Below are 19,248 nucleotides of genomic sequence, written 5' to 3'. Positions count from 1 at the left end.
GCGAATACCATTTTAGCCGTCGGATAGCGAATACCTCAAATACCCCATTATCCGTCGGATACCGAATAGTGGCGAATACATTCGCTCGTCCCTAATTTTAAATTCATTTACACCTTACAAACTGTCTCTTACCTAAAACCTAGCTAGCTACTATATACGACCTTCACATTACCTTACAACACAAGCATAGAATATAAAACAGTCATTATTTACATTATAGTGGCTCGGCCACCTACTACAATTACAAAGAGAATACTTTGACAGAATCTGAATTCTTTCTGTCATTTTTTAATTAGTTCATCTTTTAGAGGCTGTTGAATAATAAGAGAAAAATTAGTTTGTTCTTTTCCAGAGGAGATATCACTTTTGTTAATGGACTTCATCAAATATTGCAAGTAAAATCATTGAAAGTTTATGGGTCATGTAGAACTTCTTGATACTCAGTTAAGTAATTTTTTTACTTTTTCCAGGAAACATTAATTGAAAACATAAAACTGTGGAATTTGTTAAAACGACTTACAAACTACAGATCGAAGAGTCCATATAAGAAGCTCCAACGCTTATTGTCAGAAGATCCTGATTGGCCTCCACTCAACCATAAGGAAGTTGCCATTCCTACTGACATAGCACTAACAAGTGAACTGGGAGATTATGTGAACCCAAGTTTTGAGACTAATGAGAATCTATGACAGAATCCAAATTAGCAAAATTGTTATATTCCCTTAGTTTTTGTTTTTATTTATGGCTCCATTCTTCCCTTCTATTTTTAAAAGTCTGTAATATAAAAATGACAAATCCACACAGTCAGGAGTAATCATCTCAGGTCATTGGAGCATTTGTCTTTTAACTATTTCTAGTTTAACTCTTATGGGATCCGCATTAAGTGTGATCTTCATATCTGCTATGGAAAACCTCATAAAATGCTTCTAGGCTATATTATGCTTTATTTTTAATTGTCATATGATGTAGTTTCTTTTAGAATGTAGAGTTTTTATAGAAATATTTTTATGTTGTTTGCAAGTAAATATATATCTCATCATTATGAAATTAGAAAAGTATTATATTATTATTAGTGATGCAGTTTACATAAAAGGTATACATCATGACCTAAAAAAAAAATAGATACAGGGTAACATGTAATAGCCGAAATACTTAGTAAAAATATCTCCATGTGTACATATATTCTTAAAGCACCACTCCTGACTTTTTTTTTTCACATATGTAAGTGTAATGCATGTAGGTACATACTCATCGGTTGGCATCTTCATCTTTTTCGAGGCCCCTCATCAGTCACACCATCACTACACAACTGCTTTTGTTCTTGAAATCACTTTTCTCAAACAAGTCTATGGGACTTAGCTTGAGGCTCTATAGACCATAGCCTTGCATTAAGTCACACAGCTTCACACAGCAACCAGTCTATGATTTGGCAGGTCACAATTGCAGTCACATAGTGCCGGAGTAGAGCTGAAAACAGATGACAGTTTCTGGTGAGTATGAGACAACATGCATTACACATATGTGAACCCTAACAAATGGATAAAAAAACACCGGAGTGGTGCTATAATTAAGTACCTGAAATATGGGGTACAACAATTGGATAGTAATCCCTAACTGTAAATTGGTGGAAACCCCTGAATCTTCTTCCACTCCTGGGGAGAGGGTTCCTCATTTCCATTCTCCATAAAAGCAGCTTGTGTAGGTGCTAAAAAAGATTAGATAATCTATTTTCTATCATACCAGCAAACAAAGAGTACATTGCAATCTGGTTTTCATCTGTAATATAACATATAGAAGTGGATGCACTTAGTGTTCAACATCTGTGGTTACTTATTATATGCCTGGTAAGACAAGGGGTGATCTAGTCTAGAAAACTCATCTATATACAGTATACCCTGCTGATTTTAAAGGCTTCCAAGGGTTAAATATTACAAACAAAAGTTAACTCACTTGCCCTTTCTGCAATGCTAAATCTTAGTGACTGTTGACTGGTTGCAGTGGTGACGTAATGACTGTAGCGGCCATGATCACTGCAGCCAATCACTGGGTTCAGCATCTCCTGCATATTAGATTAGCAGAGCCATTGAGTCTAGTGATTGACTGCAGCGGTCATCACATGTACTAAAGTTGTGATGTCTATGTTGAAACCTCTAAACAATCACAATAAGCAGCGTCTGGGGCTGATGAGTAAACCTGTTTGAAATTTTTTGGGGGTCCATAGGATTCCAAGGATTAAAAAATAACATAGAAAATTCTTTTAAATGAGCAATGTAATACTTTATTTTCTCTATGGTGATGCTGCAGCAAATTGGAGATTTACTGCCAACTTCCTCCACAGATCCCCACTGATTGCTGCAGGTCCCAGCAGAGAACACTTTGATTAATTACCATGGTACCCATCCATGAGTGTGGGTTGTCCAAAGTAGAGAACCTGTTTAATTTGCTAGTTGCTTAGCTGTATTGGACTTTTTTAACTTCTGCTGAAGGTGGTGAGTCTACAAGTGGCATTGCTCACAGTGGCTAATTCATTTCCATCTGTTTGTGAGGTTAAAGTAAACTGACAGATGGAAACTCTTTCTGCTATTTTTTATTTCTTGACCTCTTATTGTAGTAGGTGCATGTTTATATTTCAGGTATGCATTAAACTAATAATGGTCGTTTTCTGCCGACCAGAAATATTAATAAAATACTGTATAATAACTGTAAATAAAACTGTAGATAAGATGTTTTGTGTCCGGTTTATGTGCTGTCATCTGGATATGCCAGTCTGTCAATAAAGTTGGATTACATGCAAAACTTTGTTTCATTTCTAAAAATTACCTTAATCATTATCCGGACAGGAACGGCATGTACTGTGAAGAAGGTATTGGCATAACAGTAGTCATGGTAAGGGTGTTAACCATAATGATACTGAGTCATGCTTTAATGGCAGTAACAAAAAAATCTGGAAATAGTTTTTATGTCCATCACAATTCGTATTGCTCAATGTGTAGAAGTGGCCAAAATAACCCATAGTCCAGCTCATGATCATATGGCAACTATCAAACCTTTGTAAAATTTCTATGATCTAATATTATGTCCCAGAGCAGGAGTTCATTTGTTGGAGCCTGGGAAAAGTCTACTACTAACCTTGGGATCACAGATTTTTCACCCAAAAAATAAACCAGCTAGGGTAGTTCATTTTTATCCATTCATCACTGTAGACCACCACAAATGTGCATGTGACTCCAGTGAACACTATAAATGTGTACAATAATTCACTACCCTATAGCCACCCTACACCATCAGTGATATTTTAGAAGACAATGGTATAAGTTGTAACAATGCTTCCATGTCCAGAGTATTACACTGAGCTTCATTGGTTGCAGAGATTAGAGATCATTTTTGCTTGTTGGATAGGAATGAAATAGATTTCCAGCCACAGAGAGTGGTAGATAACACACTTCTACTTTCCACAACGACTCATTTGGTTCTAAATTTTGTTTCTCTTTGTTTACGTAGCATGTGTTTTGGCTTTTTATATAGTGGTATGAAAAATTGTTTGCCTCCTTCCTTGATTTCTTAAGGGGGCTTTACACGCTACGATATCGTTAATGTTTGAACGTCTGGGTCACATTGTAAGTGACGCACATCCGGCGTCATTAGCAATATCGCAGCGTGTGATACTTACCAGCGACCTTAGGCGACCTCAAAAATGGTGAAAATCGTTCACCATGGAGAGGTCGTCCCAAACTCAAAAATCGGTAAGGGTTGTTTAGCGTTGTGGTTCATCGCTCATGCGGCAGCACACATCGCTGTGTGTGACACCGCATGAGCGAGGAACGTCTCCTTACCTGCCGCCGGCCCCAATGCGGAAGGAAGAGGTGGGCGGGATGTTTACATCTCGCCCAGCTCCGCCCCTCCGCTTTGATTGGCCGGCTGCTGTGTGACGTTGCGGTTACGTCGCTGTGATGCCGAACGTCCCTCCCCCTTGAAGGAGGGATTGTTCGGCAGTCACAGCGCCGCCGCCGACCAGGTAAGTACGTGTGACGTTGCCGTAGCGATAATGTTCTCTACGACAGCGATCACAAACAATCGCATGCGCGACGGGGGCGGGTACTTACACGCTCGCTATCGCTACAAATTGCTAGCGATATCGCTACCGTGTAAAGCCCCCTTTATTCTTGTGCGTTTGTCACACTTAAATATATAAGATCACCAAACAAACATGCAGTTTATAAATTAAGGTCTTTATTATTAAGGGAAAAAGAAATCCAAACCTACAGGGCCTTGTGAGAAAAAATGATTGCCCCCCTGCCCCCCCCGAAATAAAACATAAATTAAGTGTGATTTACCATGTATTTCGGAAGTTGAGTTCAATATTCCTAGCCACACCCAGGCCTGATTACTGCCACACCTGTTCTCAATCAAGAAATCACTTAAATAGCACCTGCCTGACAAACTGAAATAGACCAAAAGAACCTCAAAAGCAAGACATTATGCCGTCATCCAAAAAATTCAGGAACAAATGAGAAACAAAGTAATTTAGATCTGTCTGGAAAAGGTTATAAGGCCATTTGTAAAGTTTTGGGACTCCAGCAAACCACAGTGAGAGCCATTATCTACAAATGACAAAAACATGACACAGTGGTGGACGGTCAACCAAAATGACCTCAAGATTGCAGTGATAAACTCATCAAAAAGATCACAAAGGCCTCACAACAACATCCAAAGAACTGTAGGCCCCACTTGCCTCAGTTAAGATGAGTGTTCATAACTCCACCATAAGAAAGAGACTGGGCAAAAATGGCTCCAAGACAAAAACCACTGCTGAGCAAATAAAACATGAAGGCTTGTCTTAATGATCCCCAAGACTTTTGATGTAATACTCTGGACTGAAGAGACAGAGGTTGAAGTTTTTGGAAGGTGTCTGTCCCATTACATCTGGAATAGAAGTAACTCAGCATTTCAGAAGTAAAATATGGAGATGTTAGTGTGATGGTCTGGGGCTGTTATGCTGCTTCAGGATCTGGAAGACTTGCTGTGGGAAATAGAACCATGAATTCTGCTGTCAAAATCCAGACCTTAATCCAATTGACATGCTGTGGCATGACCTTTTAAAAGGCGGCTCATGCTCAGAAACCCTCTAATGTGTCTGAATTACAACAATTCTGCTAACATGAGTTCGCCAAAATTTCTCAAGAGCATGGTAAAAGACTCATTGCCAGTTATCACAAACACTTGATTGCAGTTCTTGCTGCTAAGGTTGGCTCAGCTAGTTATTACATTTAGGGGGCAATCACTTTTCACACAGGGCCCTGTAGCTTTGGATTTCTTTTTCCTTTAGTATTAAAGGGAAAAAAAGTGTTTACTTGTGTCTAATATTTAAATTTGTTTGATGATCTGAAACATTAAAAAGTGTGACAAACATGCAAGAGAATAAGAAAAAGGGGGCAAACACTTTTTCACACCACTGTATGTTAAACCATGTTTGATATGTTTTCATGCTTTTCGGGACACTATTGTTAATGTACTCCTTGGCGACTTTCATTTATAATGCAGGAATAATTTTGATTGTGTTGCAGGGAATGAGACAAGAATGAAATATACGGAAATCACATTAAATGGTTATTCCCATCTCCAAGATCCTATTCCAACATGTACACCGCGACGTGCGCAGAATTATTAGGCAAGTTGTATTTTCGAGGATTTTTATTATTATTGATCAACAACTATGTTCTCAATCAACCCAAAAGAGTCATAAATATCAAAGCTTAATATTTTTGGAAGTTCCAGTGGTTTTTTTTTTAGATTTGGCTATCTTAGGAGGATATCTGTTTGTGCAGGTAACTATTACTGTGCAGAATTATTAGGCAACTTAATAAAAACAAAATATATTTCCATCTCACTTGTTTATTTTCACCAGGTAAACCAATGTAACTGCACAAAATTTAGAAATAAACATTTCTGACATGCAAAAACAAAACCCCAAAAATTAGTGACCAATATAGCCACCTTTCTTTATGATAACACTCAACAGCCTACCATCCATAGATTCTGTCAGTTACTTGATCTGTTTATGGTCAACTATGCGTGCAGCAGCCACCACAGCCTCCCAGACACTGTTCCGAGAGGTGTACTGTTTTCCCTCCCTGTAGATCTCACATTTTATGAGGGATTACAGGTTCTCTAGGGGTTCAAATCAGGTGAACAAGGGTGCTGTCGCGGGCGGGGAGGAGGGTGTCAGCACACCGCGCTCACCCCTTCTGCTCGGGTCCGGCAGCTGCTCCTGGTGGCTCGAGCTGTGGGCCAGATCCCGGGGTTTCTCGAGCGACACTCCTCGCCCGTGAGTGAAAGGGGGTTTGTTGGGTGGTTGGGTGTGGGGATTGTTATAGTTCGTGACGCCACCCACGGTTGTGGTGATTGCACCACCGCTGCTCAGTATGGGGGTCCCGGGGATGGTGATGCGGAGCAGCCAGGTGTTGGGTTGCCCCTCCGTGGGTAGGGGTTGGTGATCCCGGGGCCCAGTGATGAGATGTAAAGTGTAGGGCCCGGTGGGCGCAGGGACGCGGGGGCAGCGCTGTGCCTTGCGGCACTGTGGTACTCACTCAGCCTGAGACGTGGACACAGTTTGTACGGTAAACCAAACGGCTGGTAGGACGGTCCCACAGACGGCTGCACCTGCACTCCCGGTAGGTGACGGTGATGTCCCTCTTCCTTGCACCTTTGTTTGACTTGTGGTAGCGGTGGATTCCCTCCGGTTACCCGCTCCCCGACTGCAATCTGGGCCGGAGGAGCTCTACACTTTGCCCGCAGGCGCTGGCCCTGAGAAACTGGTGCCGTGGCGGTGGCGGTGTCTCTCCAATACGGGTTGGGCTGTTGCCTTCAATCGGGACTTGGTTGTTGGGGGATCTGCGTCCCCGTCACTGACAGATTTGGCAAATCTGGCGACTCCTAGCCTTGCCGGGGTCCGAGAGGCCCCTGCCCTGGTGCTGACTGTCCTTCGGAACACTGCTCCAGACCACCGGGCACACAGCCAACGGGGTCCTTCCAGGAACTTCCAAACGGTCCCCCTCCAGACAGTCACCGCCGTTGCTGACCTTGCTGATCTGGCCCTCCACAAAGCTGGACCCTTCAGGCTGTCCTTCTCTTCTGTCACTTCACTTGCTTTCCTCCTTACTACTTTCACTTTCACTTTCTTAACTCCTCTTCTCCCTGAGCTGAACTCTGTTGTTTACTCCTTCCACTTCCTCCTCCTGGACTCAACTGCCTGGTTTCTTCCTGCCTCCAGAGTTGTGAGCTCCTCGGTGGGCGGAGCCAACCGCCTGGCCCACCCCCTGGTGTGCATCATCAAACTCCTGGAGGAAGGCAACAAGGATTTGTAGGTTAGCTGTGATGTGCCTACCTGGAGTGTGGGGTGTGGTGGTGTTGTGACCTGTGTCCCCTGGCTTGCCCAGGGCGACACATTCCCCCTTAGCAAAATGCAGACCGTCCGCGGGCTGCCGTCCTACACCGGTTTTATTTTTCTGTAAAAGGGGGTAACAAGGTTAAGAAAACATAAATAACATTTTTAATCAAAACTCTTCCCAAGACGGGAGGCACATTTACTTAAACGTTGCAACGGTATACGGTCACGGTTTCCGCTCTCTCCCACCCAAGCAACCTGGCCCTGATGCTGCCCCTAAAGCCCAGGCAGCACCCCTTGACCCACAGTCCAGCACAAGTTACCCGAGCGGGATCTGTCCTTCCCCTCCAGAGGGTGGCCACCGGTTCCTTTGGTGGCTGGGCCCTGGCCTGCTCTGCTCAGGGCCCTCCCTCCAACCTGCCTCTCCGGAGACGGTATTGCGGAAACGGTAACGGTACCCAACATAATTACAAGCCACTTAACGTTTGTGGTGCCCTGCAAGTTCACGGGCTTGTCCATGGATAGTTCCCATGCCAATTAAACTTTAAACAGTCCCCACGGGGACAACGGTGCCGGCTCCTGCCGGTTCCAAATCACAAGGCAAATCAGGTAATGTACTCGGTCATTTTCATTTTCATCATTTTTAAAACTTTTAAACAAACTTGAACTCACTGGTGGTCCCAACGGGGACTGCTGCTACGGGCACCCACGGCCCTACTCCGGTCCTCCCGGCTCCAGTGCTCCTTCCAAGGGAGGGGGCGCGGCGCTCGCTCGGGCCTCCGGGCTGCCCTTCAGTGTAGCGTCCAGCGCGAACCACCCCCGCTCCCCAAAGAATCGGGCGTATTGTACTATGTCTCCCGGCATCAGATTGCGGCCGGGATGCTCCTCGGGCAGGTGGGCGTTCACATCCCGCCGGGCTACAAAAACTTCGGCCTCCAAGCCCGGCTCGTAGATGAACCCGTAGCCCCGGCGGACATCAAACCGCCTCACCTGCCCCACGTACAACGGTCCTCGGGCACGGGAGGTCGCCAGCCGGAAGTGCTCCTTCTCCCGGATCGCTCTGGCCACCAGTTCGGCCTTCTTCCGCTCCCTCTCCTCGATCTCCAGGCCCAGCGGTACCGGCTCCCTATCCCAGTACGGTGCTGCTGCCAGCGCCGGCGCACGGGTCGGGCCCCGCGGGACATCCAACACGTTACCCACTGTCAGGAAGGTGGGCGGCGTATCCCGCGGTGTCATGGCCTTGGGCACTGCCTTGCAGCAACAACCCGGCGTCACCTCAGCCGAGGTGTGGGGGATGGGCATAGGGGCTTTCCGCTGCCGGGCCTTCGGCTCGGAACGGGTCATCGGCTCTGGCTCGGGGTGTTTCTCAAGGGATGCCTCCGGTTCTACTTTCGGCGTCTTCCACGGTAACACCTCCGGTGTGCCGCGGACTGCGGCTACAGGTCGGCCCGCCTGGGCGGGGACGCTGGGTACTGCTACCGGTTGCGGTGGTAGCAGGCCTAGTGGCGGGGTCACGGCCTCCGGGACAGGTGGCGAGGGAGGCAACGGGGGGAGAGGGCTTGGACCGGGCCCCACAGCCGCGATGACCGGCCCTGCAAGGGCATCGGGACGTGGGTCACTCACCCTCCCTTTCTCCGCTTCCTCCTCGCGTCTCCGCACGGTGGCTACAACGTCCGCCATGTCGGCCTCCCACTCCTCCATGAGGAGCTGCATCTTCACCTGCAGCCGTTGGTAGAGCTGCGCGGTCCGGATCTCCACCCACGCCGCGGTTCCAGGCGCGGGGGCTACGGTGTCGCGGGACGGCATCCACATGATGGCTTTTCTGTTTGCTTCCAGGAACGGTATTCTTGCAAGGTCCTGGCGTCCCTGCTTTTATAGCCGCAGCTACATGCGTCCAGCCGCCATCGCGTCCCCCTTAGCTCTTTCCGGCCCCTCCTCTCTCGGGGCGGGGTTTTGGCCTTCGCGCCTCTACTGCTCGAGAAGACGCTCGAGCGGGAACTTTTCGCGCCAAAGATGGCGGCTTCTGAAATTTTTCTGCCGGATACCTCCGGCGGTAACAAGGCGCACCTCTACCAGACGGCAGAGCGGTAAGATCCTGTTCGCGACGCCAAGTTGTCGCGGGCGGGGAGGAGGGTGTCAGCACACCGCGCTCACCCCTTCTGCTCGGGTCCGGCAGCTGCTCCTGGTGGCTCAAGCTGTGGGCCGGATCCCGGGGTTTCTCGAGCGACACTCCTCGCCCGTGAGTGAAAGGGGGTTTGTTGGGTGGTTGGGTGTGGGGATTGTTATAGTTCGTGACGCCACCCACGGTTGTGGTGATTGCACCACCGCTGCTCAGTATGGGGGTCCCGGGGATGGTGATGCGGAGCAGCCAGGTGTTGGGTTGCCCCTCCGTGGGTAGGGGTTGGTGATCCCGGGGCCCAGTGATGAGATGTAAAGTGTAGGGCCCGGTGGGCGCAGGGACGCGGGGGCAGCGCTGTGCCTTGCGGCACTGTGGTACTCACTCAGCCTGAGACGTGGACACAGTTTGTACGGTAAACCAAACGGCTGGTAGGACGGTCCCACAGACGGCTGCACCTGCACTCCCGGTAGGTGACGGTGATGTCCCTCTTCCTTGCACCTTTGTTTGACTTGTGGTAGCGGTGGATTCCCTCCGGTTACCCGCTCCCCGACTGCAATCTGGGCCGGAGGAGCTCTACACTTTGCCCGCAGGCGCTGGCCCTGAGAAACTGGTGCCGTGGCGGTGGCGGTGTCTCTCCAATACGGGTTGGGCTGTTGCCTTCAATCGGGACTTGGTTGTTGGGGGATCTGCGTCCCCGTCACTGACGGATTTGGCAAATCTGGCGACTCCTAGCCTTGCCGGGGTCCGAGAGGCCCCTTCCCTGGTGCTGACTGTCCTTCGGAACACTGCTCCAGACCACCGGGCACACAGCCAACGGGGTCCTTCCAGGAACTTCCAAACGGTCCCCCTCCAGACAGTCACCGCCGTTGCTGACCTTGCTGATCTGGCCCTCCACAAAGCTGGACCCTTCAGGCTGTCCTTCTCTTCTGTCACTTCACTTGCTTTCCTCCTTACTACTTTCACTTTCACTTTCTTAACTCCTCTTCTCCCTGAGCTGAACTCTGTTGTTTACTCCTTCCACTTCCTCCTCCTGGACTCAACTGCCTGGTTTCTTCCTGCCTCCAGAGTTGTGAGCTCCTCGGTGGGCGGAGCCAACCGCCTGGCCCACCCCCTGGTGTGCATCATCAAACTCCTGGAGGAAGGCAACAAGGATTTGTAGGTTAGCTGTGATGTGCCTACCTGGAGTGTGGGGTGTGGTGGTGTTGTGACCTGTGTCCCCTGGCTTGCCCAGGGCGACACAGTGCCATGTCATTATTTTTTCATCTTTTAGACCTTTACTGGCCAGCCACGCTGTGGAGTAGTTGAATGCATGTGATGGAGCATTGTCCTGCATAAAAATCATGTTTTTCTTGAACGATACCGACTTCTTCCTGTACCACTGCTTGAAGAAGTTGTCTTCCAGAAACTGGCAGTAGGTCTGGGAGTTGAGCTTCACTCCATCCTCAATCCAAAAGGTCCAACAAGTTAATCTTTGATGATACCAGCCCATACCAGTACCCCACCTCCACCTTGCTGGCGTCTGAGTCGGAGTGGAGCTCTCTGCCTTTTACTGATCCAGCCTCTGGCCCATCCATCTGGCCCATCAAGAGTCACTGTCACTTCATCAGTCCATAAAACCTTTGAAAAATCAGTCTTAAGATATTTCTTGGCCCATTCTTGACATTTTATCTTATGTTGCTTGTTCAAAGGTGGTAGTTTTTCAGCCTTCCTTACCTTGGCATGTCCCTGAGTATGGCACGCCTTGTGCTTTTTGATACTCCAGTAACGTTGCAGCTCTGAAATATGGCCAAACATGTGGCAAATGGCATCTTGGCAGCTTCACGCTTTATTCTCCTCAATTCATGGGCAGTTATTTCACGCCTTTTTTTGCCCAACAATCTTCTTGCGACCCTGTTGGCTATTTGCCATGAAACGCTTGATTGTTCGGTGATCACACTTCAAATGTTTGGTAATTTCAGGACTGCTGCATCCTTCTGCAAGACATCTCACAATTTTGGACTTTTAAGAGCCATCAAATCTCTCTTCTGACCCATTTTGCCAAAGGAAAGGAAGTTGCCTAATAATTAAGCAGACCTTATATAGGGTGTTGATGTCATTACACCACACCCCTCCTCATTTCAGAGATGCACATTGTGGCGCCCTGGACAAGCCAGGTCGTCACAGATACTACAACAACCCACCCCACACCCCGGCTAGGCACACCAAAGTCAAACAAAATCCTTGTTGCCTCCCTCCAGGGGCTGATGTCCACACCAGGGGGTTGGCCAGGCAGTTGGCCCCGCCCACCGAGGAGTTCACAGTCCTGGAGGCGGGAAAAGGAAGAGAGATGAGTTTTGAAGTTTGAGAAGTGAGGAGTGAAGTGAAGTGGCAGTAGAGGAGACTGAAGGCGTCCGGGTGCGTGGCCCGAACGGAACAGCAAGGTTGGCAGACGGTGGTGACCGTCTGCAGGAGAGGCTAATTGGAGCGAACGGTAAGGACCAGGGACGGGCGGTGACCCGGCGGTACCGGATCGGGGAGCAATGAGAAGCCAGCACCATTCGGCAGGGCTTACGGACCCCGACCAGGCTAGGAGTCACCGTAAAACTGGTCAATTCCATTAGAAAAGGGAACCTCCGGGGTTTCCCAGCAGTCAAGACCCGATTGAAGGCAACAGCTCACACCGTAAAGGGAAACACAGTCACCGCCAAGGCTACAGTTCCCAGGGCCAGAGCCTGCGGGCAAAAGGAGCTCCTTCAGCATCCATCCAAGCTGGGGAGCGGGTTACCGGTGGGAAGCCATTGGAACCATAAACACAACACAGGTGCAGGTAAAGGCAGTCACCATCAACCTGCCGGGAGAGCTACCACAGCCGTCTGTGGGACCCGTCCATCCAGCCGTTTGTTTCACCGGAGACTTAGCATTCATCATTGGCTGAGTGAGTACCACCGTGACGTGCGGCACAGCGCTGCCCCCGCGACCCTGCACCTCACCAGGCCCCGTAACCCGCCTGCCATCCATCCCTACCCCTCACCGGGCCCCGGGATAACCAACCCCCCTACCCACGGAGGGGAAAACCAACATCCAAGCTGCTCCCTGTCATTGCTCCCGGGATCCCCGTCCAGAGCAGCGGTGGTGTCACAACCTCACCACAACCGTGGGTGGCGTCACGGACAATAAATCTCCAAAACCATTCCCCTTTTCACTCACGGGCGAGGAGCGCCACTCGAGTCCCCGGATCCGGCCCACCGCTCGAGCCACCGAGCAGCAAGCGAAGCAGCAGCAGTGCCGGACCCGAGCGTGATGAACGCAGCGTCCCCTCCCCGCCCGCGACAACTATCACCTGATTTACTTAATTGGTAGTTGACTCTCAAGCCTATACAGCTTGGAGTAGGACAACATGTATAAAAAGTATCATGTAGTCAAAATATTCATTTGCCTAATAATTCTGCACACAGTGTAGTAGGTTTAGTAATAATAATATTAGCAAATGCCTCTACTTAGAAAGGTAGTATAGTTCTTCTGATATAGCCATGTCTCTTCCCTGATGTGCAGGGCATTGCAGCTTAAGTAGCCATGGTTATATATGGTTGAATAAACATAGGTCCAATATCAAAAACGGCTTCCAACAACACAGCCTATCTCGACATTTTCAAATTTCACATCAGAAGGATCCCAAACAATTGAGATTATTAATTATTGATCACATAGATAACTCCGGATCCGATCGGTTTGAGAGACTTATTAAAAGAGAGAGTTACTGGATATTCAAATTGGGTACTTTACACCCTGAGGGTCTTAATCTGACTATTGAGAATGTAGCCAAACATTCAATTGATTTAATGAATTCTGTTGCTCGGGTTTGGAAAAAGGGATGCACAGCACCTATTGTGCTGGAAAAATGATTCACAGCACCCATTGTGCTGGCATATGCACCCAGGGGTTGAGACTCAATAAGCATTTAACAATGGATCGGAACCTTTACTGTGCTGGCATATGCATGATTCTAGTGCTCGGATTCTGGAAAAATGATTCACAGCACCTATTGTGCTGGATATGCACCCAGTGTTTGAGATTCAATAGCTATTTCTGTCGGTTCTGGAAAAGCAGTTCACAGCACCTATTGTGCTGGAAAAATGATTCACAGCACCTATTGTGCTGGCATATACACCCAGTGGTTGAGATTAAATAGACATTTAACACAATTTTAAAAATAAGAATATCCATTCCCTAATTTATAAAATTATAAAATTAAATTATTGATCTATCCACACTGACATACATTATAACAATATTATTACTTGTTACTAGTGCAGGAATACTCAGATCATTTTTTGAAAAGTTCTCATGACTTTATGTATTAAGTTTTAGGAGTTAATATATGATTTATATGATTATATTATCACATGTGTTTTTAAATAATGTTTTTATGGCAAAGAGTCTTTTTGAAAAATACTTTTTAAATATCTTTTATTAGCTTTTATATTATTGTTGAAGGGTTGGATGTGATATATTAAGGGTTAACATTTCAATTAATTTGGTGTTGACCAATGGAATCGCACCTGTCCCTTTAAATAGTACTCTCCACATTTTGTTTTATATCCACCTGATGAAGATATTGTGTATATCGAAATGCGTTGTGGTTGATAGAAAACAATAAATTCTAAAAAAATTAATCTAATACTGTGGCCTCCTTAGCGCTCTATCAGACCGTGCTTCTATACTTTAAAACATATGGCAAATGGCATCTTGGCAGCTTCACGCTTTATTCTCCTCAATTCATGGGCAGTTATTTCACGCCTTTTTTTGCCCAACACCCTTCTTGCGACCCTGGTGGCTATTTGCCATGAAACTCTTGATTGTTCGGTGATCACACTTCAAAGGTTTGGTAATTTCAGGACTGCTGCATCCCTCTGCAAGATATCTCCCAATTTTGGACTTTTCAGAGCCCGTCAAATCTCTCTTCTGACCCATTTTGCCAAAGGAAAGGAAGTTGCCTAATAATTAAGCACACCTTATACAGGGTATTAATTTCATTACACCACACCCCTCCTCATTACAGAGATGCACATCACCTGATTTACTTAATTGGTAGTTGGCTCTCAAGCCTATACAGCTTGGAGTAGGACAACATGTATAAAAAGTATCATGTAGTCAAAATATTCATTTGCCTAATAATTCTGCACACAGTGTAGTTTAATAATTTTTAGTAATAATAATATTTAGTATTAGGTTTAGTAATAATAATATTACCAAATGCCTCTACTTAGAAAGGTAGTATAGTTCTTCTGATATAGCCATGTCTCTTCCCTCATGTGCAGGGCATTGCAGCTTAGGTAGCCATGGTTACATCCACTCACAGAGTGACAGTGACAGTCAGTTGCTCGAGGTGTTAACCATGGATATCTAAGCTAAAATACCTGCACATAAAGTAAGAGACATTGCTGTTTCAGGAGAACTATACTACATTTCTAATTGGAGGTATTTGCTGATAGTAATAATAATAATAATAATAATAATATTATACCTACTACATATTGGCATAGGATATTGGAGATGGGAATATCCCTTTAAATTTTATTTTCTGGAAAGAGCTTGAGAAAGGTTGCATTGTTGAGCCAAAGCGTTGCCACATGGGCTAATAAAGTCCTATTTTTTTAACTTTAACCTGGAGTGAGTGGAGTGCCTATTTTTTCTACATGTAGCATATTTTACTAGAGATTATGTATTCAAAGAGCTTTGCACCCATTCAGTTATTTTTAGTCTCAGCTATATATATATATATATATATATATATATATATATATATATATATATCTATATATATATATATAGATATATATATATATATATATATATATATATATATATACATATATATATATATATATATATATATATATATATATGCAGTGGGGAAAATAAGTATTTGATACATTGCAGATTTTGCAAGTTTTCCCACCTACAAAGCATGGAGAGGTCTGTAATTTTTATCGTAGGTACACTTCAACAGTGACAGACAGAATCCCCCCCCCCCCAATATCCAGAAAATCACATTGTAGGTGTGCCGCCCAGCAACGTATCAAACTGCTCGGATCCTGGAGTAGTGTTCGTTCGTGGCTCGAGGGTCTCCGAACCTGGGGGCTTAGGGGCCACACTCAAAAGGCAAAAGGGGTATTTACAGGGGATTTGGTATAGTTGTTATGCCACCCGTGGTGTGCGGTAATTGGGAGTACCACCGCTGCCATTGGGAGTACCCGGGGTGATGGAGTGGGGCAGCTAGGTGACGTTGCCCTCCACGGGTAGGGGTAGGCCCCGGGACTTTGGATGGTGATGCGGGGACACAGTGCAGGGGTCAGTCGGGTACTCACTCAGCAATGAAGCAGACACTGACAACAGGGTAAACCAAGTCTCTGAATGACACTGCCTCTCAAGGGGAGCTTGTCTGTGTCCCATCCCCTGCAATGCTGCTGGTGGTCTGTAACCTGCCTCCTGGCACTAAATTTTAGAGTGTCCGTTGTGGTCCAATAGCTTGGAGCTATCCGGGCCCTTCTCCCCACTGTGGCTAAGTGGAGGAGCCTGCTCTCAGGGCTCACGCTTGGGATTTCAGTGGGCTGCTTGCTAGGAAATCCCTATCCCCCTCATTGCGCTAGTGCCCCGATTCTGGAGCTGGTGGGAACAGCCCATAAAGGCCCTGTTCTCCTCAGGTTAATCACCGGGTTGCCTGAAGCTTCTCCCTGACCTAGGGTCCGTGTACCCCGTCGTGCCTTCGGCCCCGGACCGGTGATAGGACCAGGCTGCTGGCCGTCCTCCTTGACGGGTTCCAGGCACCTAGCCTCAATCCCCTGTGACCGGGGGTCCGACTCCTCTAGATCCAGACCACCGTCTGCAACCTAGTTTTCCTCTCCCTTGGCAGCTACAACTCAAAGCTTCCTCAGAGCTCCTCACATCTCGAAGGCTACCCCTCAACTCACTGACCTTGACACCTCCCACCTCCCTGTCTGACCACTAGGTGGGCGGCCCTATTCCTGCTTAAGCAGCCCACTGGTGTGCCTGACAGGTGTGGTGCAAAGTGTATCTAGGATTTGTGAATGCTGATGGAGGCAACACTGCAGGATAGAGACCCAGAACCATAAGGGGTTGAATACTGCTACTGCATGGGTAGGGTAGTTTGTGCAGTACCCTGTGACGACCTGAATAGTCCAGGGGCGTCACATATGATTTTTAAATAATTAATTTATATTTAATTACATGAAATAAGCACTTGATACAACAGAAACAGGATACTTGATACAGAAACCTGTGTTTTCAATTACAGAGGTCAGATGTTTAATGTAGTTCTTGACCAAGTTTTCACACACTGCAGCAGGGATTTGGCCCACTCTTCCATACATATCTTCTCCAAACCTTTCAGGTTTCGGGGCTATCGCTGGGCGACATTCAGTTTCAGCTCCCTCCTAAGATTTTTTATTTTCTTTTGCGTTCAGGTCTAGAGACTGGCTATGCCACTCCAGGCCCTTGAAATGCTTCTTGCGGAGCCACTATTTAGTGCCTTGGCTGTGTGTTTTGGATCATTGTCATGGTGGAAGACTCAGTCACAACTCATCTTCATTGCTCTTACTGAAGCAAGGAAGTTTTTAGCCAAAATCTCGCGATACATGACCCATCCATACTCACTTCAATACGGTGCAGTTGCCTTGTCCCTTTTGCAGAAAAGCACTCCCAAAGTATGAAGATTCCACCTCCATGTTTCACGTCTGGGACTGTGTTCTTAGGGTTGTACTCATCTTTCTTCTTCCTCCAAACAGGGTGAGTGGCGTTGATGCCAAAAAGTTCTAGTTTGGTCTCATCTGTCCAAATGACCTTCTCCCATGCCTCCACTGAATCATCTAGATGGTCCTTGGTGAACTTCAATTGGGCCTGGAGATGTGCTGGCGTGAGCAGGGGGACCTTCGTGTCCTGCAGGATTTTAATCCATGACGGCGTAGTGTATTACTAACCGTAATCTTTGACACTGTAGCCCCAGCTCTCTTCAGGTCATTGACCAGGTCATCCTGAGTAGTTCTGGGCTGATTCTTGACCTTTCTCAGAATCATCTTTACCCCATGAGATGAGATCTTGCATGGAATCCCAGATCGAGTAAGAGTGACAATCATCTTGTGTTTCTTCTATTTTCTAATAATTGCAGCAATAGTTGTGGCCTTCTACCCAAAGCTGCTTGCCTATTGTCCTGTAGCCCATCCCTGCCTTGTGAAGATCTCCAATTTTGTACCTGGAGTCCTTTGAAAGCTCTTTGGCCTTGTACATGGATAACAGGTTGGAGTGTGATTGATCGAGTGTAGGGGCAGGCGTCTTTTATACTGGTAACAGGTTCAAATAGGTGCAATTAAATATTAATTAAGTAATGAGGGCAGAGTAGGAAGGCTTCTTTAAAAAAAAATAAATAGCAGGTCTATGAGGGCCACAAATCTTATTCAAAAACATTTTTCATGCAATAAAGTGCAAATTATTGGGGGAGACGTCACTTTTTTGTAAATATTTTATTATATTTTTAATGGGACAATACTAAATATATGATCCTTTAATCAAATGTAAATTAGTCACTGTACAGCTTTTATAACAGTGTAAATGTAGTTGCCCCCTAAATAACTCAACACACAACCATTAATATTTAAACCTCAGGCAACAAAAGTGAGTACACTTTTAAGTGAAAATGGACAAATTGTGCCCAAAGTGTCAATATTTAGTGTGGCCACCATTATTTTAAAGCACTACTTTAACTCCTGGGCATGGAGTTCTCTAGAATTTCCCAGGAGCCAATGAAATCCTCTTCCATTCCTCCATGCAAACATCACAGTGGATGTTAGAGACCTTGTGCTTCTCCACCTTCCATTTGAGGATACCTCGCAAATGCTCAATAGAGTTTACATCTGAAGACATGCTTGGCCAGCCTAGCATCTTTACCCTCAGTTTCTGTAGCAATGTAGTGGTCATGTTGAAGGTGTGTTTGGGGTTTGTGGTCAGGTTGGAATAATGACCTGTAGCCAAGTTTTCGAAAGGAGAGGATCTTGTTCTGCCTCAGTATGTCACAGTAAGGCTATGTGCGCACGTTGCGTAATTACATGCAGTTACGCTGCGCTTTGTAGCGCAGTGTAACTGTATGCATCCTGCATCCCCTGCATAATCTATGGAGATTGTGCAGGGGCCGTGCGCACGTGGCGTCTTAGAGCGCAGAGCTTCGGCTGCTGCCCGAAGTGCGCGTTCTAAGAAGTGACATGTCACTTCTTCCGTGCGCTTTGCCGGCAGCCCCTGCTCTGTCTATGGCAGGAGCTGCAGGCAGAGTTCACGTTCTCTGCCGGCACCATGCGCTTCAGAACGGAGCTTTTCAGCTACGCTCTGAAGCGCACCTTTTAGGTGCAGTGCAGAGCGCACATGTGCGCACATAGCCTAAATGTTTGTATTCATGCTCCCTCAATGAACTGTAGCTTCCCCCAGCACTCATAAACCCCAAACCATGACTATCATCAGACCACAGGGCATTATTCCAGTAATCCATGTTCTTAGTCTGCTTGTCTTCAGCAAACTGTACATCATCTTTAGAAGAGGCTTCCTTCTGGGAAGACAGCCATGCAGACAGATTTGACGCCGTGTGCGGTATAAGGTCTGAGCACTGACAGACTAACCCCCCTACCCCTTTAACCAAAAGACAACTTTTGGATATGATACTGAGCATGTGCACTCAACGTTTTTGGTCAATCATGTCGAGGCC

At 46.6% G+C, this 19,248-nt stretch overlaps 1 protein-coding gene across 1 annotated transcript in view; it reads left to right on the top strand.

Moving 5' to 3' along the window:
- Window positions 1-2,787, top strand: part of ATP13A4 (ATPase 13A4) — a 185,717-nt gene extending 182,930 nt beyond the window's left edge. Inside the window, exon 30 of the mRNA XM_075340497.1 lies at window positions 471-2,787. Within this exon, the coding sequence (XP_075196612.1) occupies window positions 471-689 (219 nt within the window). The 3' untranslated portion in view covers window positions 690-2,787. The remainder of the gene's footprint in view (window positions 1-470) is intronic.
- The last annotated feature ends 16,461 nt before the right edge of the window (window positions 2,788-19,248 follow it).

The sequence above is a fragment of the Anomaloglossus baeobatrachus genome, chromosome 3 (genome assembly GCF_048569485.1).
Source record: "Anomaloglossus baeobatrachus isolate aAnoBae1 chromosome 3, aAnoBae1.hap1, whole genome shotgun sequence".
Taxonomy (NCBI): Eukaryota; Metazoa; Chordata; class Amphibia; order Anura; family Aromobatidae; genus Anomaloglossus; species Anomaloglossus baeobatrachus.
Note: the sequence above shows the minus strand (reverse complement) of the source record. Positions and strands in the feature narration are given on the sequence as shown.